This window comes from Notamacropus eugenii, chromosome 1 (genome assembly GCF_028372415.1).
Source record: "Notamacropus eugenii isolate mMacEug1 chromosome 1, mMacEug1.pri_v2, whole genome shotgun sequence".
NCBI lineage: Eukaryota > Metazoa > Chordata > Mammalia > Diprotodontia > Macropodidae > Notamacropus > Notamacropus eugenii.
The window spans coordinates 445,499,844-445,526,890 of record NC_092872.1 but is presented as its reverse complement, the minus strand read 5'-3'; the positions used below and the strand labels follow the sequence as shown (position 1 = coordinate 445,526,890).

The window sequence follows — 27,047 nt, the reverse complement described above, 5'->3', positions numbered from 1 at the left end:
AAGGCAGAGTACACCCACATATGAAGGGGCTATGGATAATGATTGAGCAGTGAAAATTGTAAAGGAGTAGCCATATAGGTAGAAGGAGAAGCAGGGGAGGACACATGTCACAAAAATCTAGTAATAGAGAATATCCAGGAAGGGGAGTTAATCAACAGCATCAGATATTTAGAGAGGTTATGAAGATTGAGGACAGAGAAAAGGCCATTGGATCACTAACCTTGGAGCAGTTGTGGTTCAGTGGATGTTGCACTTTAGCTCCTAGGATTTAAAAAGGTAATTACAGGAAGAAAAAGTAGAGGAAAGGAAGAGACATCTTTTTGTAGGAGTCTGGTTGTAAAAACATGAAGAGACATAGAACAAATGGGCTTAGTAGGTGTTAAATTGAAATGGATATTATTTTAAGGATAGGGCAGAACCAGGAATGTCTGTAAAAGTAGAGAAAGAGCCAGAAGATAGGGGAAGATTGAGAATTAGAGGAGAGGGATGTGAAATTATTATGAGCACAAACTTCCTGAGAGGATGGGTTTAAGGCTACATGCAGAGAGGTTGACCTTGTTGAAACGAAAATCTCTTTCATTTCTAGTGGAAGAGATAGGGTATGATGTCAGTTGGCTCATGAACAGGAAAGAAGAGGAATTTCACTTAATATGAGAGGCAGTCTGAAAATCAGGAAGACCTACTAGTTACGTGAACCTGAGCATATCACTTAAGCACTGAGCCTTAGTTTTGTCTTCTGTAAAATGAGGATAATCATAGCACTTAGGATTGTTGTGAGAATCAAATCAGATAATGCAAGTGCTTTGTAAAACTTTACTGTTTTTATATAAACACAAGTTATTTTTTAAAAGTTATTTTCCCAGCAAAGTATGAAGGTGAAGTCCTTTGCTGAGCAAGAAGGGGGAAGTATCCTGTTGGGAGGCTTTGAAGAAGAAGAAACATTTTACAACAGATGTTGTTTTGCTCCTGGGGAAAGTTAAGAAATCAATTAGGGAAAAGGAAAAAAAAATACCTTGCTACCTGAAGGGCCCAACTGAGATAATTTGTAGAGAACAATTTGTAGAGAACCCAGTCAATATGGTTGTATGACTGGGAAAGCAATCATCTTTCCACTTTTATCCCAATCCTTTCTTCTCTTTTGACCAAAGATCCTCAGTTCTTTCATCAAATCCTCAAATGGCAAGGTTCTAAGTCCTCCACATCATCCTAGTCTCTCCTCCTCTGGAGGCTCCAGATTGTCAGTGTCCCTCTTGAAACTTTGATCCAGTTTTCAGTTCTTTTGCCACTGAAGTAAACATGTGCCTCACTTCTTTTCTGTAAAATGGGAATGCTGTCCCATTTACAATCAGCTGTTCTGGGTGACAAAGGTGACAGAATAACATTTGTAAAGTACATCCAGCTCTCTGGGATAATAGAACTTAACAAATCCCACATCAATCTTGCAGCTTGCCTATTTGCAGCCCTTCAAGCAGAGACAAGAATGACAGTTTCAGACAGGTTTGAAACATTGGATCTTTGCCAGAGCATCCTTGCTTGCACACTCTGCTCTGTGTGTTCCAGCCGTAAGAACAAGCTGCATTATTTTATTTCAAACTGTGCTCAGGGGAATCCAAGACCTTGTAACTGGAAACTTACCAAGCAGTGAATTCTAAGACTATATTTAGTCTTATGTATTTTTTTATATGAGTTGCGTAGAGCTGATCCATCAATACATACATCTTGAATGGACACTGAATGGACAATGAGCTGGACCCAGAACTGAACAGGAGAAGAAGCACAAGCTCAGTTGCCTTTGCACTGAACTTTTAATGGCCCCAAGCTTCTTCTCAAAACAAAGGCCCAATTTTTAAACATTAGTATTCATCTTATGATGCTATATTACTACTAGTCATGGAATACCATCATCTCTAAAGAATTAAAGTTGAGAGTCACCCAGTGAATAGAGAAGAATGTGTGAACAGATCGGTAGGCAGCAGTGCATTACCCACAAGGCGTTTTATAAGAGAAGCAGCATAATGAAAGCCATCCCTGAGAAGTGCAATCTCCAAAAACCGACCAATTGCCAACATGCACCACTGATAATTCAGACAGTATCAAAAGATCTAGAAGACAGGTCCCAACATATTGAGTAGACTGAAGAATTTTTGGCACAATATTCACAAGAGTCCCTCATGATGAGAAAATACAGTTAAGTTCTGATCTTGTTTTTAGGATGGAGAAGACTAATATGGGTAGCATCACAGACCCATTAAAGTATCATAGTAGAGCCATTTTTTTATTATATAATTTATTTTCAGTTTCAACATTCACTTCCACAAGATTTTGAATTCCAAATTTTTTCTCTTTCCCCACCCCAGGACAGGATACACCTTAACCACTCCGCCTTCCTTTCTACTACCCTGACTTCTCCCATCTCCCTCCCTCTATTTTCCTGTGACAAGATAGATTTCTGTACCTCATTGCCTGTACATTTTATTTCCCAGTTGCATGCATTTAACATTCATTTTTAACATTCATTTTTAAAGCTTTGAGTTGCATATTCTCTCCCTTCTTCCCTCCCCACCCACCCTCATTGAGAAAGTGAGCAATTCAGTATAGGTCACACATGTGTAGACATGCAAAACACTTCCATAACAGTCATGTTGCCAAAGACCAACTACATTTCCCTCTATCTTGTCCTGCCCTCCATTTATTCCATTCTCTCCCTTGACCTTTTCCCCCAATCTGCTATCCCTTCTATTATCCTCCCTCTCCTATCCCTTTTCCTCCTGCAGGGTAAGATAGATTTTCATACCCAATTTAGTGTGTGTTATTCATTCCTTAAGCCAAATCCAATGGTGAGAGCAAGGCTTACTTATTCCCTCGGACCTCCCCCTCCATTGTAAAAAGCTCTTTCTTGCCCCTTTAATGTGAGGAGATTTATTGCATTCTACCTTTCCTTTTCTCTTTCTCACAGTACATTCCTCTCAACACTTAATTTTATTTTTTTAGGTATCCTCCCTCCATATTCAGCTCACCCTGTGCCCTCTGTCTATGTGTGTGTGTGTGTGTGTGTGTGTGTGTGTGTGTGTGTGTGTGTATGTTTATATATATGTATATATATACACATATATACATGCATATATACACATGCATATATACATCTATAATATACACATAAATATACATACATGCATACATGTGTGTATGTATGTGTATATATTCCCTCTAACTGCCCTAATACTGAAAAAGGTCTTATGAGTTACAAATATCATCTCTCCTTGTAGGAATGTAAACAATTCAACTTTAGTTGAATCCCTTATGGCCTCTCTTTCCTGTTTACCTTTTCATGTTTGTCTTGGTTCTTTTATTTGAAAGTCAGATTTTCTATTCAGCTCTGATCTTTTCAACAAGAATGCTTGGAAGTCCTCTATTTTAATGAAATTCTATTTTTTCCCCCTGAAGTGTTATACTCAGTTTGGCTGGGTTGATGATTCTTGGTTTTAATCCTGCCTCCTTTGACCTCTGGAATATCATATTCCAAGCCCTTTGATCCCTTAGTGTAGAAGCTGCTAAATCCTGTGTTATCCTGATTGTGTTTCCACAGTACTTAAATTTTTTGTTTCTGGCTACTTGTAATATTTTCTCCTTGACTTGAAAATTCTGGAATTTGGCTACAATATTCCTTGGAGTTTTCCTTTTAGGATCTCTTTCAGGAGATGATTGTTGGATTCTTTCCATTTCTATTTTGCCCTCTAGTTCTAAAATATCAAGTTAGTTTTCCTTGATAATTTCTTCAAAGATGATGTCTAAGCTCTTTTTGTAATCATGGTTTCCAGGTAGACCAATAATTTTAAAATTATCTCTCCTGGATCTATTTTCCTGTTCAGTTGTTTTTCTGATGAGATATTTCATATTGTCTTTTATTTTTTCCTTCTTTTGGTTTTGTCTTATAATTTCTTGATTCCTCATAAAGTCATTAGCTTCCATTTGCTCCATTCTAATTTTTAAGGAATTATTTTGTTCAGAGAACTTTTGGACCTCCTTTTCCATTTGGCCAATTCTGCTTTTAAGACATTCTTCTCCTCATTGGCTTTTTGGACCTCTTTTGCCATTTGAGTTAGTCTATTTTTAAAGATGTTATTTTCTTCAGCATTTTTGGGGTCTTTTTTAGCAAGCTCTTGACTCGTTTTTCATACTTTTCTTGAATCGCTCTCATTTCTCTTCCCAGTTTTTCTCTACTTCTCTTACTTGATTTTCAAAATCCTTTTTGAGCTCTTTCATGGCCTGAGACCATTTCATATTTTTCTTGGAGGTTTTGGATGTAGGAGCCTTGACTTTGCTGTGTTTCTCTAGTTGTATTCTTTGGTCTTCTTCTGGTTGTATGCTTTGATCTTTCTCTTTCCCAAGAATGTAAGAAAATATCTTTTTACCAAGAAAGTAACCTTCTGTAGTCTTATTTTTTCCCCATTTGTTCATTTTCCCAGCCAATTACTTGACTTTTGAGTTCCTTGTTAAGTGGAGGGTATACTGCTCCAAGTTTCAGGGTTTTGTGTTAGTCATTTTCAGAGATATCTCTAGGGATTTGTAAATTCTCAGCTCCTCCAAAGTGGTATGCTCAAAGGAGAGGTATTTACTCTTCTCCTGGTTTGTATTCTGGTCTGTGAGCAACAACAAGCACTCTTTTCTACCCTTGAAATGCTAGTAGCATTCCCTCTCCACAGCCACCACTGGCTCTGCCGCTCCAGTGCACTTCCTCACCCCAGGACTGCCACCCAGGACTACAACCCAGATCAGCCAATTGATTTCCCCACTGTCTGTAGGCCAAGAGTTCCAGAAGCAACCACCACTGCAGCAGTGGCTGCCACCTCCCTGGGACTGGCACTAGGTCTGGGGCCAGACTACATTCCTCTCTTCACTCAGATGAGAGAGCTTTCCCACTGACCTTTGAAGCTGTCTTTGATGTTTGTGGGTTGAGAAGTATAGAAATTGTTGCAACTGCCAGTGATTCAGTTCCCTGAGGCCTGCTCCAGTCCAATCTGTGCTAGCACTGGGCTGCACTCTACTTTGAGCCTGGTGCAATAGACCCTTCCTGTTGGCTTTCCAGAATGTCTTGGGCTGAAAATCTGTTTCATTCTGTCATTTTGTGGCTCCTGCTGCTCTAGAGTTTGTTTAGAGTAATTTTTTACAGGTATTTTGAGGGGCTTGGGGGGAAAGTTCAAGCAGGTCCCTGCTTCTGCTTTGCCATCTTGGCTATGTCTCCCAAAGTAGAGCCATTTTTAGCAAAAATAAATGCAAAGAAATTTTTGTATTTTCAAGCATTGTTGGTTTTTGGTTTTGTTTTGTTTTTTTTCGGAGAAAGATAGATAAGTCTTGTTCATGCTTATAATTCATAGAGAACCTAGTCAGCATGGTTGTATGACTAGGAAGCAGAGTGTTCAAAGATATAAGGAGAAAATTCATCCCTTTGGAGAAGAGAGAAATCCTCAGGAGGGGGTACTAAAACTGAGGTGGGAAGAGGATGAAGAAGGGAGGAAGGAACCAGGAAAGGCCACATGTCAGAAGCAATACCTGAGCTGATGATCCTCAAAGGTAGCTAAGGACTATAGAAGGTAAAGGTAAGGATAGCCTTCCAGACATGAGAAAAACAGCATGCAAAGGCAAGAAGACAAAAGATGTAATGTTTTGTATAGGGAACAATAAGAAATGGATCAAGAGAGGAGTAATGTAATCAGATTATAAATATAGCATGGAATCAGTTTGTGAAGAATTTTAATTTACAAGCCAAAGAGCTTGTATTTTATCCTCAAATTAATAGGAAGCCTCTGAAACTTGTCAGGCAATGAATGGTATGGTCATATTTGTGCTTTAGGAATATCAATCTGCCAGCCATGTGGAGTATGGTTTTCAGAATAAGTAAGAGTAGCATGGAAGGAGATATGAATTCTGGTTATAACAAGCATATACTAAGATTAGAAAACACTGAAATGTATCCAGTCATTCCTGGATATTGGACTAAGGATGTGCTCTGTAAAATTCAGTTCAATGAAAAGAATAACACTCTATTCTAAGTCAAGACACTTGGGTTCAAATTAGTATATGCCATTTTTTATCTGCAAAATTTTAAAAGTTTGACTAACAAAATTATCTCAATGTAGAAAATTTCCAGGGGATCAGACACAGATTCTTACTGAGAAGAAGATCTAAGATGCCTTCTGCCCTTGACATTAATCCCCATGAAATGACTTGAGCTGAGATTGATATAAGAATGCTCATTCACTTTGGTTTATCACTTTCACAGATGTTGGGGAGGCACTTGGGTATAGTAGAAAATACTACATTTGAAATCAGAAGGACTTGACTTCAAATGTCAGCTCAGTCACTTACAAACTATATGATAATGAAAAATTCTCTTTATATCTCTCATCTTCACTCTTCTTATCTGCAAAATGAAAACTTAGAGTCAGTAATCTTTAGAGATTTAAAAAACCCTGTAATACTAAATCATTTTACGGTAATAATATCTTTTAAAAATATTTTACAAAGCTTTTTCCCATCCATTATCTAATTTAATCTTCCACACATCCCTGTGGGGTAGGTAGTTGCCCATTTTATTATTGAGTGCAATGGATAGAGGGCAATACCTGGAGTTAGGAAAACCAAAATTCTAAAACAGCTTAAGCACTTAATAACTTTGTGGCTCTGGGCAAGTCACTTATCTTCTGTCAGCCTTAGTTTCCTTATTTGTAAAATGAGGATAATATGATACCCCCTTCCAGGATTGTTATCCATCAGTCAGTGAATCAGCATTGATTATTTATCAATCAATCAACAAGCATTTACACTTCTACTGTGTGTCAGTAATTGTGGTAAGCACTGGGATACAGGTACAAAAAAAAAAAAGAAACAATTTCTACTCTCAAGGAGCTTGCATATCAACGGAGATGACACGAGTGAATGAATTAGTGAATGAATGAGTGAAAAAGCATTTATTAAACTTGTATTGTGTAGAAAACAATGTGCTTAGCACTAGGAATACAAAGAAAAAGCAAAATTATTCCTGTTCTCAAGCAGCTCTCATCCTCATTGAGGAGACAGCACACATAGGGATACTTCAACTGCAGAACAAATGGAAATACCCATTGGTCGTTAGGGTACAACATTTAAAGTAATGCATCATCTTTAGTGTCATTCCTATTTATTTAAAGCCATATCTGTTTCTGATGTCAAACCATTGGTTAGTGTCAAAGACTTTGGAGGTAAGAACCTTCTTTTCTGGATCTTTAGAATCTTTGGTTACTCAAAGGGCAAGGAAATGTATCACTGGTTCATCTCCACGAATGTGTTTCTCACCATGGTTTCAAGGAAGGGTGGAAGAAAGTCTAGGGGTTGAGTTGTATCTTTGGGGCATAACATACATGTACATATGTAAGTAGACACAAAATAAATGTGAAGTAGATGAATACAAGGTAGCTAGAGAAGGGGACACTAGCAGTTGGAAGGATCAGTAAAGGCTCTGTGTAGGTGGTAGTGCTTACATAACCCCTTGAAAGGACAGAGGGATGCTAGAGACAGATTGAGGGAAGTCCTTCCAACTGGGGCCTATGTGTAAAGAGCAGAGAGAAGGCAGTTTGGCTGGATTGTAGAGTGGTAGAGGGGGAATAATGTATGATGAGCCTGGAAAGATAAGTTGGGGCCAAATTATAAAGTACTTTAAGAGTCAAAGAATAGTTTATATTTTGTTCTATAGGCAGTAAGAAGTTTCTGGAATTTTTTGAATAGGGTCATAACATGCTCTGAATTTCACTTAAAGAAAATCACTTTGGCAGCTATTTGGAGGCTGGATTGGAGTGGGGAAACTTGAGGCCTGGAGACCAATTAGGAGGCCATTGCAGTAATCCAAGTGAGAGGTAATGAGGGTTTGACTTGCGGTAATGAATATGTAATTAGAGAAAAGGGGTCAGATGTGAAAGATGTCAAAGTAGCAATGATAAGATATGGCAGCATTGGATGTGGGAAGTCATGATGAGAGTAAGTCAGGTCTAGGGCTTTGCAAGGTATGAGATCAGTTAGAGGACTGGGGTAGAGGAATTCCAGAGTAGAAAACAGTGTGGAATGTAATTGGTTAAATCTAAGTTGTGGGAAGGAAGTAAAGAGAAACTAGAGTAATAGGTGATGGTCTGAGATTATAAGATTAGAGAGTTGTGATGAAGACAAAGAATCGGTTTAAGACTGGTGAGGTATAGGGAGAGATGGTAGGATCGGAAGCTGTAGTGTCAGAAGAATATGAGAGATATTGATCCTGGTAGTGAAATACTTGTGGATGATACTGAGATCTAGGGTCTGACTCTCCTTTTGTGTGGCCGAGGTAGAGTGGAGAAAGAGATCATGTGATTTGAAGAGATGAATTAACTAGGACTCAGGGTGTGTAAGGGATCCTGCATATGGTAATATAAACCATTTTCTACCTGAAACTTAATCTTTTTTTGCAACATCTGTGACAAGTAGCATAGGACTTCCACTTGAAGATCACCAGGTTATTCCTTCTTATGGCTGCTAATTTGGGGAAGTGTTAATTATTAGAAAATTTTTCTTTATGATGTTAATAAATCAGATTCCTCTAGCACTGTAAGATTTATGAAAATACTTTTTTTCCTTACAATCCTATGAAGTTGGTAATATAGATATTATTGCCTTCATTTTATAGTTTAAGAAACTGAGGCTCAGAAAGGTTAAATCCATGGTCATATAGCTAAATGTCAATCTAGATTCAAATCCATGTCTCCTGATTCCACATCTAGGTCTTTTCACACTTAACTATCCTTGATTTCAGGGAGCTGAAATCTACCTCTGGATGGTTGTAATTGGTTGTAATTCTATTGTCTAGGACCAAGGAGAAAAAGATTGATCCTTCTCCGTGACAAGAACCTGGATGGACACTGATTGTCTTTTGATACCCTTAATAATGTCATTTCCCTTCTCATTGCCTCAGTTTACTCATCTGTAAGATGAAACAAATGACATGGACCATTTCCTTTCTTCCTTTAGAGAGTAGGAAACCCTTTGTAAATTGTAAAACATTTTAGATATGGGAACAATTTGCTAAAAGAAATTCTGACTGCCAAGTGTACCTGATTTGCAACATAGTAACCGTGAGGTACCAGGGAGGAACATAGCAAAAGGCCTGGTCTTGACAAGCAGCTTTCAAAACTGAGAAACAGCAGCAGAGTATCCAGCTGAAAGCTGTCCTTGTTTAACTAACCTTTGAGATGCCTTCAGCTGGGTCTTGGCTTGGCTATTATGCTTTACATAAATGTCCTTCTTCAGCAAAATGCTAGTTAACAGATTCCAAAAGAATCAAAGTTCTCTGGAGACCAGGCTACTCAGAACTAGAGAAACATAAGAAAACAAACAGTTTGGCATTTGTCCTTCCCTGTCCATATTTCCAAAGTGGCTGCAGTTCATTTTGGACTAGAGTTTATATTTTCTTCTGTCACAAAGACATGGTGGTCATTGTCATATCAATGTAAACTTTCTATATTTTTGACGTTCTAGAAATGTGATATTTTAGAAAACAGAAGACCAATTATTGGATGGAACCAATTCATCAAAAACCAATTAATAATTTCTTATGTTATAGTTATGTATGTATGCATCTCCCCTACTAGATTGTGACCTCCATTAGGGCAGGAATCATATTCATCTTATTTAACATTAACATATAGCATTAATAATAATAACTTCAATACTTTAAAAATTCATGATCTCATCAGCATGGATATACCTTCCTGCAGTGCAAACTGTAGCCCCTTCCAAACCTTAGTAACCAACTTCATGAGTTACTGTGGCTGAAACAATTCATCACTTCATGGCAATTTTCTTGAGGATGGTAATCTTGGCACTTTAGCTAGACTGAACCTTGGGCAACAGATACGCAGCCTGGCTCCAAGACTATACTCAAAGACTTTCCAGCTTGGTAAGATTTACAAGGGTTTGTGCTTTGCTAGAACAGACTACTAATAACTAATATTCCTATAGCACTTTAAGGTTTACAAAGCATTCTTTTCACCACTATCCAGTGAGATGGGGTCTGTTATTTGCTTAGTTTTACAAATGATGAGGCTTAGTAAACTTGAATGATTTATCTACTATTGGTTAGTGTTTATTAAGCACCTAAAGCAACAAGGATTCAAAGGAAGGCAAAAACTTCATTTCGGCTCTTAAAGAATTAGCATTGTAATGGGAAAGACAACAGGCAGATAACTACATACACATAAGATATATTCGGTGTAAATAGAAGAGAGTCTTGAAGGGAAGGGACTAGTAAGAATGGGGGTAGTGGTGGGGGTGGTGGAGAGGAGGAGCCTGGGAAAAAAATCCCATAGAAAGTGGGATTTGAGCTGAGTGCTGAAGGAAGCCAGGGGCTCATGAGCTGGAGGGAAGACAGCTTGGAACACCGCCAAGGCAAGTGCACAGAGCTGGGAGATGTGAGATTGTGTGGGATGAGAAACAAGAGGGCAGTGTAGAGCAGTGGCATCGAGCTCAAATAGAAATGGGTTCCTATGGGCCACATACTGACCTAGAAAACCACAAATTAATGTTATCTGTGTTGTGTTGTATTTTTATTTATTTTGTTAAACATTTCCCAATTCTATTTTAGTCTGATTCAGGCTAAGAAGTTTGGTGGGAGCATGTGCAAGCTTGATACATACCTCTGATATAGAGCACTTGGGAATGAGTGAAGTGTAATAAGACTGGAAAGGTAGGAAGGGATAAGTATGTGTAGGGCTTTACATTGACACCCCAGGGCAGATGAGCTAACCTAGCTGAAGCAGCAGAGAGGCCTCCAGGAGACACAGGAGTCAGTGGGTGTCAGGGAAATCAAACCACCATAATAACTACCTCCCCTCAGATCCCCATGGAAATAACCCAGGACACTGAGCCCAAGAACCCCACAAACAGTAACATCTCCCTTCCCTGACAGAGACACTGGCCCTGCTTGCAGCCCAGACTCTGCAACCATCATCCAGGGAAACAAACCTGGTGGAAATACAACCTGGTGACTGCTTCTACAGGTGTGACAGCCCCTGCCATAGCTATTGAAGACCAAGACGGAAAGTCACCACCAAAGTCATTTGCATTGTCAGATGGTTCACCATAGAAATGGATATGGTTTTATCAGTGAAAAATAATATTTTAAAAGATGCATTACTATTTGTTTTCATGCTGTACCCTGAAAGACCATGGGACTGTTCCCATGTTCAACTTGCAGCCAAAACCACACACACACACACACACACACACATGCACATGCACACATGCACACATATGTGCACACACATATGTGCACATAAATATGTGTGTGTGAGATCTCCTCTATTAGATATTTATTCTTTGAGAGTAGGAGCTGTCTTGCTTTTTATCCCTAGCACTTAGTGTAGTTCTTTGCACATAGTAAGTTTTTATTAAGTACTTTTTCATTTATTCAAATAGGATTTTATATTTGATTCTGGAAGGAATAGGATGCTACTGGAGTTTATTAAGTAAGAGAGGGCAGTGACATGGGCAGGCCTATACTTTAGGAAAATCATTTTGGCAGATGAATGGAAGATGTATTGAAGAGGGGGAAAACCATTTAGGCTATTGCAGTTGTCCAGGAGAGAGGTGATGAGGATCAGTACAGGTGAGATTGTATAGACTCCAAGTTCAGTAATCTTTTCACACCATATCTCACTAATTAGGGCTTGTGAATTCCAATGTGCTTTCTTTGCAACAGTCTTGTCAAGTATAATGTTCCCCATTTTGCAGATGAAGAAACTTGGGCCCAGAGAGGCATAGTGACTCGTGTAATATTACCCATGTCATAAGTGGCAGTCAAGATTCAAGGTCTTCTGCTTTCAAATCCATTGATTTCCTATTACCCTTCCTAATCTTTCTAATTCGTCTTTGTATCTTCCTTTCTTCTTGACCCTAGGAACCAACACATTTTGGTCTTAATAATTTATTGATGCTTTAATTGTTGAATATAATGAATTCACAGACTTCCTATTTGTTTTGGTCCCCTATGGAGATGTTACCATTTCTTGTAAAAAAAATTTTTAGTTTCTAGGAATTAAATTTGAAATTACCTGTCAACATCACTATTCTTTTCCCACCCCATTGACACCCACTGTCTTCATGCTTCTGTTACTCCCAACTCAACATACATACCTGATTATTTTATCAAAAGCTTTTTCTACATCTGTTGAAAGAATTGTATAGTTTGTCATGTTTTTGTTTTAGTCTGACTAATTTATTGGTTTATTTTTAATGTTGAACCATTCTTACTTCTCTGGTACAACATTAGTTAGAAAGTTGTCTTAGATAATGCTAATTAAATGATTTTTTGAGATAAATTGCTATGGTCTTTTATTTTAAAATTTTTAATTAATATTCATCAATATTATTGGTATGTTTCATTTCTTTGCTTCTCCTTTCCTAGTTTAGGCATAAAAACTTTCATCTCATAAAGAAAGTTTTGTACAAGACTTTTTTCCTTGATTTTTGAGAAAAGTTTATAGTGTAGGCATTAATTTTTCTTTAAAAGTTAATAGAATTCTCCCTCAAGTCCATTAAACTCAAGAGACTTCCCTACCACCAACATTGGTTTTCCCTTTACAGCTGGTTCAGTTTCCTTTACTGAGATCACATTATTTAAAATCTCAATTTGGTGTTCTGATAGTTTGAGTATTTTGTATTTTTGAAGATCCTAGTCTCTTTAAAGAGAGATTTAGAATGAAAACAATTGAATTCATGTCCCAGATTTATCTCGTGCTAATGCAATGACTTGAAGCACAGAGATGTCAGCGTATATTTATAAGAACAACAATAACAACAGCATTTATATAGTGCTTACTATATGCAAGACGCTTTGGTAAGTGTTCTATAGCTATCTCATTTCATGTCTTATTTAAATATATTCATTTGTAAAATGGGAATCATCATTTCAGAATTACAGAATCTTGAAATTTAAGAGTTAGAAGGAACTTCAGCAAGCAACTAGTTCAGCATATATCCAAAAGAGTCCCTACTGAAACATGCCTGACAAATGGCCATCCAGATCACTTGTGAGGGAAACTGCTTTGTAAACCATAAAGTGCTATAAAATTGTGATATTTTATTTGATGAAAGATTTTGCTAGTTACCTGTTTGTCTCTGTTTTTATTACATCTGATTTTCATTTTGATCAAGTAATCTAACATGTGTATACACACACACACATATTTAATTCTGCTTGACTCATTTAGCTGTTTGGTTGTGTTGTTTTTAGTAACTATATATATTTATCTGCTCAATCATGATGATAATGGCAATTCATCTTTAAAATATAACATTTCTTATCTCATGGATGTGTTTTAAAGAAAATTCTTTATAACATGCTGCAGAAATGTGAGCTATAGTTATTATAATTATTAATATTATTGAATTGCTCCATGAAAGTCCTCTGATATTTCAAGTTATCAAGGAAATGTTTGGTTCTAACAAAGGCTGTTCCAGAGTCCAACAAGCTCTGCAGGCCCTCTGAAGCTGGAAAGACTTTGAGTAGTAGCCTAATGATTGCCTGCAACTTCTTCTGCCCAAGGATCAGCAGGCCTAGCTAAGTGTGAGGAAGCTGTTTGCTGGAGGGTTAGCCTCTCGGTGTCAGGGGATGAGTGTTATAGCCATAGCAACTTATGAAACCACCCATTAAGGCAAGAAAGAAGTAGAATCTACACCAATGGAGGATGCACCCATATTAATGGAGTCACAGATCCTTTGAAGTATTATTAATCTGTCATTTCAATACAATGTGAATAATAGGATAAAATTAATAGCATCCTTAGTATTAGTATCACTGCTCTCCTATACTCTCTGGTTCACAGTATTGCTGTAAGGATCAAATGAAGTAATTTATATAGAGTGTTTTGCAAACTTTAAAGCACAATATTAAAAGTGAGCTATTATTGTTGTTGTGAATAACATTATAAGAAGTAAAAATTCTTATTTAAATTGCATGTTACCATTATAAAACACTTTGTGCCTTTTGTATCACTCAGTCTGTGACCTGCTTTTAATCTCGTGATATTTGTTTTTTTCAGTTAACTGCCTGTATCCATGGGTCTGCTGCTATGCTCTATCCGATGTTCTGGCAACATGTTTACATCCCAGTTTTGCCCCCACATCTGTTAGACTACTGCTGGTAAGGTGGCATGTGCTCCCTGTCACCATCTGAGGTGTCACTTGGTTTGGTCATGGGTGGGACTAACTCAAGTTCAGGCTCCACTGGCATAACCTTCAGGCATTCCATGTCCATGAGGCATCAGAGGATGAATCTTATCAGGACTCCATCTCTGTTGTCCAAGAACAAGCCACAATCGCTATGGAGAAGTTCTTCACTAGAGGCCTAGCCTGTGAAGAAAGCTTTTTTTTTTTTGGCTACATGTAGGATTTTGAGATCTGTGAAAGGAGTATTCACACTGATGAAATCATAGATGTTTCCAAATATTGAAGTAAATTTTTGTGTTTGTTTTTCAGTTTATATATAGATTATACAAATTTTCCAGTTTCCATTTTAGGAGTGCAGTCTCTGCTAAAAGGGAGTGACCTATAATAAAGCCAATATATTATCTCATACATAGTAGGGTTAGACACTATGATGGCAGACATATTCAGGCTTCATAAAGTAGGGAGCTCTTTCCAATTTGTTTCTTTGAATTTGCTCTTGTGCATTAATTAAACTAATATAAATTGTCCCTTTTTAAAAATGTAGATCCTTTTTTTGAGTTCTCTGAGTGTTCGTGCTTACAGCTCTTTCCATCTATGAGATTAAGAAGCAATATGTTTCCCATTTTCTGTTGGAGAAGATCGATCTGGAGTATCTATCTAATTTTTGTTTAACAAAAGTTTTCTTGTTGATTAAGCAAAGCCAAATGGTTTATAGGTAAAGCTCAATTTAAAGAAAGCAACTTTTCACAATATTTGGGCAGCAGAGTCTATGAAACAAAGCCCCATTGAATAGCTAAAAAGAATGATTTTTAAAACCTTTAATTATTTCGAAGGCTCTCATTGCACTTTGTCAAACATAGAATAAACTCCCTCTTCAACAGACATTCATCTTACAAACAACAAAGGAAGAACAAGTACACAAACAATTTTGATATCAGGAAGACTGAGGTTACTGCTTAGAAGAGAAAGTAATGTATTATATTTGATGAAGAAGAGATTGTTTCCTTTGGAAGGTCAGAAGAAGTCTTTCCGTGGGAGGTTATAACTAAGTTGGACCTTAAAATTACAGAGAGACTCCTGTAGACAAACCTGGAGGGAAGGATTTGTTCTAAGTGTGAGAGACACTATGAATAAAATCATAGAGATGAGAGAAGGCAGGACAAGAATGAGGCATCATGAGTAGTTCATCTTGGCTGGAAGGTAGGACACTTGAAGGGAAGTAACATGAGATAAGTCTGGGTTGGTAGGTTGGAGCCAGATTGTAGAGGACCCCGATTGCCGGAGGCAGGAATTTCTATTTTATTCAGTAGACAGTGAGAAGCAGCTGAAAGTTTTAAGTAGAGGAGTGAAATAATCCCAGCAGTAGATTAAGATGCTCAGACAGCTCTGTGGGGAATAGATTGTAGAGTCAATTAATGCTTATAAACACAGGGAATAGAGTTCCCTTTCCCTGGGGGAGAACCTGGACCACCAGTTGTTGGTGATATTTTAAAGGGAATTCATGTATTTTCAAGGCATTTTGGACTAAATCATTGTTTCCCAATACAAACCACATTGCTTAGGTAAAAATACCTTACATTTTTATGGAACAAATTCTTTATAGAAGGCTGAAGAGCTGTAGGGTGAGGATGAGAGACAAATATCAAGGGTGAGAGAAGTAAGACTCTAGGAGAACTATTTTTTTTTAAACTTCATAGAATATTAAGAAATAAGGGCAAAAAAAGAGGGATGTTCGAGTATGTGCCTGCCACTGGTGCCACTGCCTCCTTGCCTTTACCATGGTCATCCTGGCACACAGCTTCATGTGAGGCAAGATCATAGGCAACAAGTGGGAGGCCTAACTAGGGCTGCTGCAGGCAGAGTACACCAAAAGGGATGCCTTGAATGCACTGGGCCTGAAGCACTACTACTGGTCCACATGGACCTGATAAAGAAGCTTCTCAACTACACACTCATGGAGAAGTGAGTCCCCACCCCTGAAGACCTCGATCAGCCATCGGCCACATGGAAGAGCCGACATCCCTGAAGGCCCCCATCCGATGTCATATAGAAGAGTCTCCATCCTAGAACACCTTAATCAGTCATGTGGAGGAGCTCCCATCCACTATCATATGGATGAGTTGAAGAGAGCCTCATCCCTGAAGGCTTAGCTCAGCTATCTGCCATATGAAAAGAACCCCCATCCCTGAAGACCCCCATCAGCTATCTGTCACATGGAAGAGCCCCTATCCCCAAAGGCCTGGCTCAACTGTCTGCCACAAGGTTTCCAGAGATGGCAGTATACCCTTTTGGAGGAAAAAAAAAAAGAAATAAGAACCCCAGGTATAAAGACTTTAATGTACTGCTGATTAGAAAATTGTGGACTAGATCACTGATTCAGATGAACATAAGTGGATGATAGTAATTCATTCAACAATTTTGTGAAAGAACCTTTTTTGACATTTGGCCAGTAAGTATTTTGAGATATACAAATAATAATAGATTACGTTTGTTTAGTGCTTTAAAGTTCAAAGAGCACTTTTACGTGAAGTCATTTACTTCTTACAACAACCATGAGAGGTAATTTGTCAGATGTTATTATCCTGATGTTATCTGTATTACAGATAACAAAACCGAGCGTTAGATTTACCTGAAGGCTTCCAGCTCATAGATCTTTCAAATGTCTTATTCTGTAATTTGAGACTTGGTTTTGGTTTTGTCTTTTAAAAGAATATTATTCATATCATTTGTTTTTATATTAAATTTATTTCCAAATTTCCCCATTTGCTCATCCAGTGAACCATTCCTTGTAACAGAGAAGAAATAATAAAGAGGGGAGGGGGATAAAAAAATACAATTCATCAAAATCATTACATCACCTGAATCTGATAGAATAATCACCCTTTGTCCTCCTACTTTGCAGGGAAGGAAAAGAGATACATTTTCTCATTTCTTCTCCTAGTCCAAGCTTGATAATGTAATCACATAGCATTCAGAGGGTGTGTGTGTGTATGTGTGTGTGTGTGTGTGTGTGTGTGTGTGTGTCTGTGTCTGTGTGTGTCTGTGTCTGTGTGTGTCTGTATGTGTGTGTCTGTGTGTGTGTCTGTGTGTGTGTCTGTGTGTGTGTGTCTGTGTGTGTGTCTGTGTCTGTCTGTGTGTCTGTATCTGTCTGTGTGTGTGTCTGTGTATGTGTCTGTGTGTGTCTGTGTGTCTGTGTCTGTGTGTCTGTGTGTGTCTGTGTGTCTGTGTCTGTGTGTCTGTGTGTGTCTGTGTGTGTCTGTGTCTGTGTGTGTGTGTGTGTTTCACATTCTTGAGATTATATGTATTTTGTTTTCGCATTCTGTTTCGCTTTTAAAATCCTTCACAATCTGGCCCCTTCCTACTTTTTCAGTCTTCTTTCCCTCTATACATCACCTCATACCAGGGCTACATATAGCCTCCTGCTGGGTCTGCCTGCCCTCAGGTCTCTCTCCACTCCAGTCCTCCATTCAGCCTTCAAAATGATTGCCTGTAGAATCAATGCAAAATCCTCTGTTTGGCATTCAAACCCTTCATAAATTAGTCCCTCCACCTTTCCAGTCTTCTTTTACCTCAATACATATTCTTTGGTCAGTGACACTGGCCTTCAGGCTGGTCACGACAAGACCTTCCACCTCTGGATTCTGGGCATTTTCTCTGGCAGTCTCTCATGCCTGGTATGCTCTCCTTTCTGGTTCCTGTCTCCTGGCTTCCTTTGAGGCCCAAATAAAATCTCATCTTCTACAAGAAGTCTTTGCCAACTCCTCTTGGTGCCTTCTATTAATTATTTCCTATTTATCTTTTATATAACTTGCTTGTATATAGTTATTGGCTTGTTATCCCCCATTACCTTGTGAGCTCTTTGAGGATAGGGACACTCTTTTACTTCTTTTTGTATCCCCAGCATTTAGCATGTAGTGTCTGGAACAAAGCAGGTCTTTAATAAAAGTTTATTGACAAATTGACTTTACTCCCCTCCATGTACACTATGATCCAGTTACAGTGGCCTTCTTGTTGTTCCTTGCACATGATAATTCATCCCCCAACTCCATGACATTTCTCTAGCTGTCTCCCATTAGTAGAATGGTTTCCATATTCACCTCTACCTTTTAACTTACCTGACTTTCTTCAAAACTCAGGTCACACCCAGCTTTCAGCCTTTTCTTCTCTCCCTTTTCCCACTCTCCTTCTCACTCCATTTCTTTCCCTCCAAATATATATATATATATATATATCTTACATATACAGTATTTTGCATATTGTCTCCCCCATTAGAAAATGAACTCCTTATAGGGAAGGACTGCATTTTTGCCTCCTGCAAGCAGGTAGCATAGTGCCTGGCACGTGGTAAATGCTTAATTAATGACTTCTCTTTACATCCATTTGTAGAAGTCTTCCCTTCTGTGATTCTTCATGTGCATCTTTTCTTAAAATATAATAATGTTTCATTAACCTTGTGTACCACAGTTTGCTTAGCCATTCCCCAATCAATAGGCATCTACTGTGTGTGTTTAAGATCTGTTATTTCATATGGCTAGAATAGATGGGAGTGCCAGTGTTTGTGATACTGATCTTTGTGAATGAATTTTTTTGACATTTCACCAAGATGTTGGTTATAAATCTATGGGGAATCTTTGTCTTTATAAATCTATGGGGAATCATATGAGGATACTGGAATTAAAGATTACTAGGGAGAGAAATAGTTGTTCTAATATGGGCTTAATATGATTATTTTCTACCAATTTTTGTCAGCATCTACAAATTCCATGAAATTATATTTAAAGTAAGTTTCTCATATTGTCTGTGGTGTTTCTTTACTACATTTTTGTCAAAGCCTCTGTAGAGTCATGAGGTAAGGAGCCTTTAGGGATAACTAGCATTTTAAGTGAAGTGCCAGGAGCCTGAAACATGTAAATGTGAAGGAGCTGGTTCCTCTGCAGATGATTTAAATGTTAAGTACATCCCCATGTAGGGGATATAGGGACTAGAATCTGAAAACTATTATCTCCTGTAGAAATGAACCTTCAATTTACTCACTGCACAGGAAGGGCAGATGCTACTCATTTTCGCTGTCAGCAGGTGCCCTTTCTATGCATAATAGACTTCGAATGTGTAATTAACACATGAAGGAGGCCACCACCAGTCACCCTTTCAGGTACATGCTGCTAGCGGTTTTCAGGACAACCATGAGAGCCATGAGAGGTTCTTACATTGTGTTGAAGATTAGCTTGCCATTGACTTCCTGGAAAAGACCTGTTAAAAGGGGCTAAATCCAGATCCCACTGTGGGCAGGCATAACTGTAGACTAAGCAAATATCCACTCAGGTCACAGACTCAAGATAGAGGAGGGAAGAAGGAACCAGAGAAGGGAGGGAGGAAGGGAGGAAGGGAGGAAGGGAGGGAGGAAGGGAGGAAGGAAGGAAGGAAGGAAGGAAGGAAGGAAGGAAGGAAGGAAGGAAGGAAGGAAGGAAGGAAGGAAGGAAGGAAGGAAGGAAGGAAAGGATTTTAGAGATCATTAGTCTAATACCTTCAGTTTATAGATGGGGAAAACTGAGTTTTAGTGAGAGGAAGATGGAGACTTGTGTGACTGAGGTTACAGAGGAAGCAAGTTATAGAACTTAGCTCTTCTGATTCTAAATTTAGTGTTTTCAAGCCCCCTGCTCAGTGGGCTGATTTTGACCTTGCCTGGCAAAGAACATAGAACCAGGGTGACTAGTTGCCTCAGTATGGTGGTTATATTTTTGTGGGTTTTATTTGTTTGATTTTTTGTTTTTAACTAAAAAAATAGTTAAATTGAAAATGTATTGATCTGTAAGTCAGAGGACTGAATTCTAAGCTAGGTTTTCCATTCTGGCTGGATGATCCTGGGCAAATCACTTTATCCCCTGAGCTTCTGTTTCCTCCTCTGTAAAATGGGGATAATAATCCTTGCACTACCTACCTCGAAGGCTCTGGAGTTGTTGAGTTGTCCTCAAAAGCAATTGCTGGCAAGCCTCCCATTGCACATTAACAAACATAACAACAGATTAGCTGAGGGAACTTTAATTAGCCTAGTAATAGCAGATTGTGATTGTTGTAATAGATCAATTTAGGCCAAATGACTTTTCCCTGAATGCTTCTTAAATTAACCTCTGAATTCTTCTGTGATTTGTAAACATGAAGAGGACATTATAGTCACTCAGGAGATTTATAATAACCTCCACAAAAGCAGATACAGCCTTCTCCTTCTCCTCAGGATGGACATTTACTAGTCACATGACCATGGACAACTCTCTTAGGGTCTCAGAGAGGCTCAATTTCTTCACTTTTAGAATGAAGATAATAGTCATTTAGCACCTACTGTGTGCCAGGCACTGAGCCAAGCATCTGGGATACAAAGAAAGGGGAAAAAAAACCAGCCCCTCCTCTTAAGGAGCTCATATTTTCCTTGCACATATGGCTATGATGAAAGCCCTTTGCAGCTTTCGAGAACTATAAAAATATGAGTTATTTTAAAATTTATTATATGAATCGCAGAATCTAACAGTAAGCTTCATGAGGGTGGAGAATGTATCTTACCTTTTTAATCTCCTTAGTATTCTAGTAAATAGGTACTTGATAAATGTTAATTATGTTTACTTGAATTTAATTAGATTTTGAGTCTGTGGTACTTTATACTTTTCCTTCTGCCTATCCTTCAAAACCTAGCTCAAATGACACCTTCTCCAGGAAGCTTTCCCTTATCTTTCTTCTCCCTTCTCTTCAGCTGGACATGATTTCTGCCTCATCTGAACTTCAATCTCCTTTTATGACTATCTCATGTTTTTATTCACATGATATATTTATCTGTGTCTCTCGATTTTGGATTGTAATCCTTTGGAGGACACAGAGCATGTTTTGTTTTGTTTTTTTCATTTTTGTGTCTCCTCCCTGCCAGCACCAAACATAACACTAAAGCATAATTTTGTTGTTCATTCATTTTCCAGTTCTGCCTGACTCTTCAAGACCCTATTTAGGGTTTTCTTGACAGAGATACTGGAGTAGTTTGTCATTTCCTTCTCCAGCTCATTTCACATATGAGGAAACTGAGGCAGACAGGGTTAAGTGACTTGCCCAGGGTCACCCAGCTAATAAGTATCTTAGGCCAGAAAAGAACTCAGGTCTTCCTGACTCCAGTCATGGCACTATATCTGCTGCATCACCTAGCTGCCCCATAATGATAGTATAACCAGTCTTTAACACTTGTTTGTGGAACTGATGTATAACAGTAATAACACTCATTTCTAAGGCACCTTAAACTAGTTTTTAAAAAATACTTTTCTTGCAACACTTGTTGACATGAAGATGAATAATTTCCTTAGAAAGATAAAGAAATCGATAATTTATAGCCAGCCAAATAGTCAGTAAGCAGCAGAACCCAGATCTTCCAGCTCCAAGCCCAGGACTGTTTCTTAGAACCTATGTATAACCTAGGGTTAGGCATTACAAGTATCATTTTAGAGTTGATGAAAAGAAAGTTCAGAGAGTTAAAGGAATTTGTGTGGTCACCCACCTTGGACGTGTCAAGGTGTTGACTCACCCTTAGACTTTATAGAATTGCAGTTACAAAGAGACCTTAGAGATCATTTACTCCAGGCCATTTCTCTGCCCAATTTTATATATGAGGAAACTGAGTCCCCAAGAGATTAAATGATTTGACCAAAGTCATACAGGTAATAACCAATATTAAAATCCTCATCTTCTAACTCCAGCCCAGTGTTCTCTACCATACCGGACAAAATCGACCTGTGCCATGTCTTGGAATGACAAAGAAATTCAGGGAAAGGTCATCTTTCTGTTCTACCTCTCTTTAGCTGTTTTCATTTAAAACATTTTTTTCAATTTAGCTTGCATTATTGTGTGGTTGTTTTCATTTGCAGCTGTGGCATAAGAATGAAAAGACAAGAAACAAAAGCAGATGGTAGAGAAAACTAAAGGAGGGATGCATTTCCAGCCTTTATGAATATTTAAAAGCATGTGCTACTGGGCTTCATCCTAGTATGGAGCTGTGCTCTCTCTTTCTGACTTTGAAAATAAAAAGCTGATGATGTTCCCTACCTTAGCCATTTCTTTCCCCTACTCCTTGGGGAATAGCACTGAAGGCTGGGCGTGGTATGACTAACAGGTTAAGTCTACAGTGTTGATTAGTTTTCTTTTACAGAAGAAGAAATTATGAAAGTCAGTGAGAGCTTGTGAAATAAAACTATTTAGAGAACCCCTGGAAATAGCTTAATTGTAGACTTATCTTATTACTAATTAAAGATGCCAACAGCTGTATCAGAGAATCAGTCAATCAACAAGCATTTATTAAGGACCCACTATGTACCAAGCATTGTCTAGAAACTGGAGGTACAAAGAGAAAAAAATCAAACAATCTCTGTTCTCAAGGAGTTTAAATTCTATTGGGAAAAATGATAGGCACACAAATAATAAATATAGGGGCGGAGCCAAGATGGCGAAGTAGAAAGACGCACATACACATAGCTCCAAACACACAAACCACAGAACGGCTAGAGGGGACCAAGCCAGGGCGAATTCTGCACCCAGAGACCACGGAGTATTGGAGCGAGGGAGATTCCTGCTCTGCAGAGACCTGCGGACCTCTCGCGGGGGTCCTACGTGCCGCGGACTGGGCGCCGGGACAGGGAGTGGAGTACGGCCTTGCCGCGGCCGCGACACTGAGGGGAGGAGATCCGAGAGGGCTACGGGGACGGGATCTCCAGCAGCCACGCAGGTCCCCCCACCCACAGAGGGACCTGCAAACCTCTCGCAAAAGGTCCGTCGCGCTGCAGACGCGGAGCCCATTCCGGACCTGCGGCAGCAGCGGCGGCGGCCACGGCTCCGAGAGGCACAGATCTGAGAGGGCTCCGGAGGTGGGATCTTCAGCAGCGGCACGGCCCCCCCCGCCAACAGGTGACTGACGGGGGTGGGTGAGAGAGTCTCTTTGGCAGGTTGAGAGGGGAGTGGGGTGCCCCCAAGGCTCGGGCCCCCCCGGGAGGTGGGGGCTGAGAGGCGGCTGCGGTCGGGGGCTCCCCAAACGGGCAGGAGCCTGGATCCATTGTGGAAGGTCTGTGCATAAACCCCCAGAGGGAACTATGCCTGAGAGGCGGCCCTGCCCCTGACCACCTGAACTTAATTCTCACACTGAATAGCAGCCCTGCCCCCGCCAAAAATCCTAAGGCGGGAAGCAGCATTTGAATCTCAGTCCCCAAACGCTGGCTGGGAGGACCAGGAGGTGAGGTGGGTGTAAGGAGAACATTCAGAGGTCAGGCCACTGGTTGGAGAAAATGCCAAGAAAAGGGAAAAGAAATAAAACTATTGAAGGGTACTTTACCGGAGAAAAGACACTTCCTCCCTTCCTCTCTGATGGGGAGGAACAATGCTTGCCATCAGGCAAAGACACAGAAATCGAGGATTCTGTGTCCCAGCCCACCCAATGGGCTCAGGCCATGGAAGAGCTCAAGAGGAATTTTGAAAATCAAGTTAGAGAGGTGGAGGAAAGACTGGGAAGGGAAATGAGAGGGATGAGGGAGAAGCATGAAAAGCAGATCAGCTCCCTGCTAAAGGAGAACCAAAAAAATCTTGAAGAAATTGGCACCTTGAGAACTAGCCTAACTCAGCTGGCAGGGGAGGTGCAAGGAGCCAATGAGGAGAAGAATGCTTTCAAAAGCAGATTTAACCAAATGGAAAAGGAGATTCAAAAGCTCACTGAAGAAAATAGATCTTTCAAAACTGGAATGGTATGGATGGACGCTAAGGACTTTTCGAGAAGGACAGATATCTCAGAACATACCGCACAGATTCGAAAAATGGAAGATAATGTGAAATATCTTATTGGAAAAAAACTGACCTGGAAAATAGAATCAGGAGAGACAATGTAAAAATTCTGGGACTACCTGAAAACCATGATCAAAAGAAGAGCCTAGACATCATCTTCCATGAAATTATCAAGGAAAACTGCCCTGAGATTCTAGAACCAGAAGGCAAAATAAATATTCAAGGAATCCGCAGAACACCGCATGAAAGAGATCCAAAAAGAGAAACTCCTAGGAGCATTGTGGCCAAATTCCAGAATTCCCAGGTGAAAGAGAAAATATTGCAAGCAGCTAGAAAGAAACAATTCAAGTATTGTGGAAATACAATCAGGATAGCACAAGATCTGGCACCCTCTACATTGAGGGATAGAAGGGAATGGAATAGAATATTCCAGAAGTCAAAGGAACTAGGACTGAAGCCAAGAATCACCTACCCAGCAAAACTGACTATAATACTTCAGGAGAAAAAAATGGTCTTTCAATGAAATAGAAGACTTTCAAATTTTCCTGATGAAAAGACCAGAGCTGGAAAGAAAATTTGACTTTCTAACACAAGAATGAAGAGAACCATGAAAAGGCGAACAGCAAAGAGAAATCATAAGGGACTTACTAAAGTTGAACTGTTTACATTCCTACATGGAAAGACAATATTTATAACTCTTGAAACATTTCAGTATCTGGGCACTGGGTGGGAGTACACACACACACACACACACATGCACACACGTACACATACATAGAGACAGAGTGCACAGAGTGAATTGAAGAGGATGGGATCATATATTAAAAAAAAAAATGAAATCAAGCAGTGAGAGAGAAATATTGGGAGGAGAAAGGGAGAAGTTAGATGGGGCAAATTATCTCTCATAAAAGAGGCAAGCAAAAGACTTATTAGTGGTGGGATAAAGAGGGGAGGCAAGAGAAAAACATGAGGTCTACTCTCATCACATTCCACTAAAGGAAAGAATATAATGCACACTCATTTTGATAGGAAAACCTATCTCATAATACAGGAGAGTGGGGGACAGGGGCACAAGCAGGGTGGGGGGGAGGATGGAGGGGAGGGCATGGGGAGGAGAATGCAATACCAGGTCAACGCTTATGGGGAGGGAAAGGATCATAAGAAAATAGAAGTAAAGGGGGACAGGATAGGATGGAGGGAAATATAATTAGTCCTATACAACACAACTAGTATGGAAATCATTTGCAAAACTAAACAGATGTGGCCTATATTGAATTGCCTGTCTTTCAAGGGGAAGGGGTGGAGAGGGAGGGAGCTAAGGAGGTTAGAACTCAAAGTGCTAGGACCAAATGTAATGTTCTTACCACTGGGTAACAAGAAATACAGGTTAAGGGGTCAAGAAAGCTATCTGGTCCTACAGGACAAAAGAGAAGATGGAGACAAGGGCAGGGAGGGAGGATAGAGGAGAGAGCAGATAGGTCACAGGGGCAATTAGAAAGCTCGGATTTGGGGGGGGGAGGGGATAAAAGGGGAGAAAATTTGTAACCCAAAATTGTGTGAAAATAAATGTTAAAAATTAATAAAAAAAAAAACAAATAATAAATATAAGCTAGTGAGAAAGGGCACTAGCAGTTGAGGGTGGGGGCAGAGGGGAACAGGAAAGGCATTGTGTAGAAGGTGGTACTTGAGCTGCATCTTGAAGGAAGAGAGGGATTCTTGGTGATAGAAACAAAAGGAGAGTGCATTTCAGGCATGGGAAACAGAAGAGAAGAGGAGAGAAGAGAACTAGAACCTTCCCCCCCATAGTTGGGAGGGGGAAAAACAGCCAGGAGAGAATAGTGTCTTGAAAGCCCAAATTAAAGACCATATCTTGGAGGCAAGTGTCAAATAAAGCAGAGAGATCAAGAACAATAATTGAGAAGAGACCAGTAGATTTGGTGATTAAGAGGTCATTGGTAACTTTGGAGAGAGCGGCTTCAAAGTACTGAGGTTGGCATACAGACTGCAGAGGGTTAAAGAGTGAGTGAGAGGTGAGAAATGGAGGTGATGAGTATATCCAGCTTTCTTTAGTAGTTTGTGAAAGCAAGGAGAAATTTAGACTGCCAGACCCTGAAGGAGAGTAAGGTCTCCGAAGATTCTTCAAGTATGGGGGAGATGTTGAACATGTTTGAAGGCAAAGGGCAAGATAATAAGTAGTAGGTAGGAAAAGTGAAGATTAAAGAAAAGGGGAAGATGTTTGGGAGCAATCTGCTGGAGAACAGAAGAGGTGGAATCAGGGGCACATATAAAGAGGTTGGCAGTGAGACCAGGAAGAGCTACTTCGTCATCAGAGGCTGGAGGAAAGGAGATGACCATTCAGGAGTTTTGAGGTGAAAAAATGAGAGAAGAGAGAATTCACAGAGAAGAGCCTCAGTTTTTTCAGGAGGTGGGGTATGTGGCATGGGAAGCGAGAGAGGTTTTAGAAGAGGAGGTTTGGGATTGCTTCTGTGAGTAGTGGGATAGAGAATCAATTATGGAAGAGTGAACAGATTCTCGGATTTAGAAAGGATCTTGGAGATTTAGCGTCATAGAATTACACTTCAGCCCTGTAAGAGACCTTGCCTAAGGTATGATTATCTTTTGCTCAAGCTAGTAATCATTCGGCTTCTACTTCAGCACTTTGAGGGACAGGAACCTCACTGACTTCCTAGGAAGTTCTTCCAAGTCAAAATCTACCTCTGTACAGTTTCATTCCATTGTTCCTTGCCATGCCTTCTGAGGCCAGTCAAAATAAGTCCAATTCTTTCTCATGATAACCTTTCAGATGCTTAAAAATAGTTATTAGGACCGTTCTGAGTCTTCTCATCTCCAGGCTAAATATCCCTAATTTCTAATTTGGTTTTGAATCCTGTCATGAGTATGATTATGTCACCTCCCTCTCTCTTTCCTCTTCTGTACAAATAATTTTGTTGTAATTAATGGTCTCTAAAGCCCAAAAATCTATGATTCTAGGAACAATTCCTTGCATGCCATTGTTTCTGGTCTCCTCACTA

General features: G+C 39.5%; 1 protein-coding gene across 8 annotated transcripts in view; it reads left to right on the top strand.

Annotated features, from left to right (window-relative positions):
* Positions 1–27,047, top strand: part of DENND1A (DENN domain containing 1A) — a 695,411-nt gene that overhangs the window by 370,209 nt on the left and 298,155 nt on the right. For all 8 annotated transcript variants that reach the window (XM_072631873.1, XM_072631875.1, XM_072631872.1 and 5 more), the window contains one exon: positions 14,097–14,197. In XM_072631873.1, the coding sequence (XP_072487974.1) occupies positions 14,097–14,197 (101 nt within the window). The remainder of the gene's footprint in view (positions 1–14,096; positions 14,198–27,047) is intronic.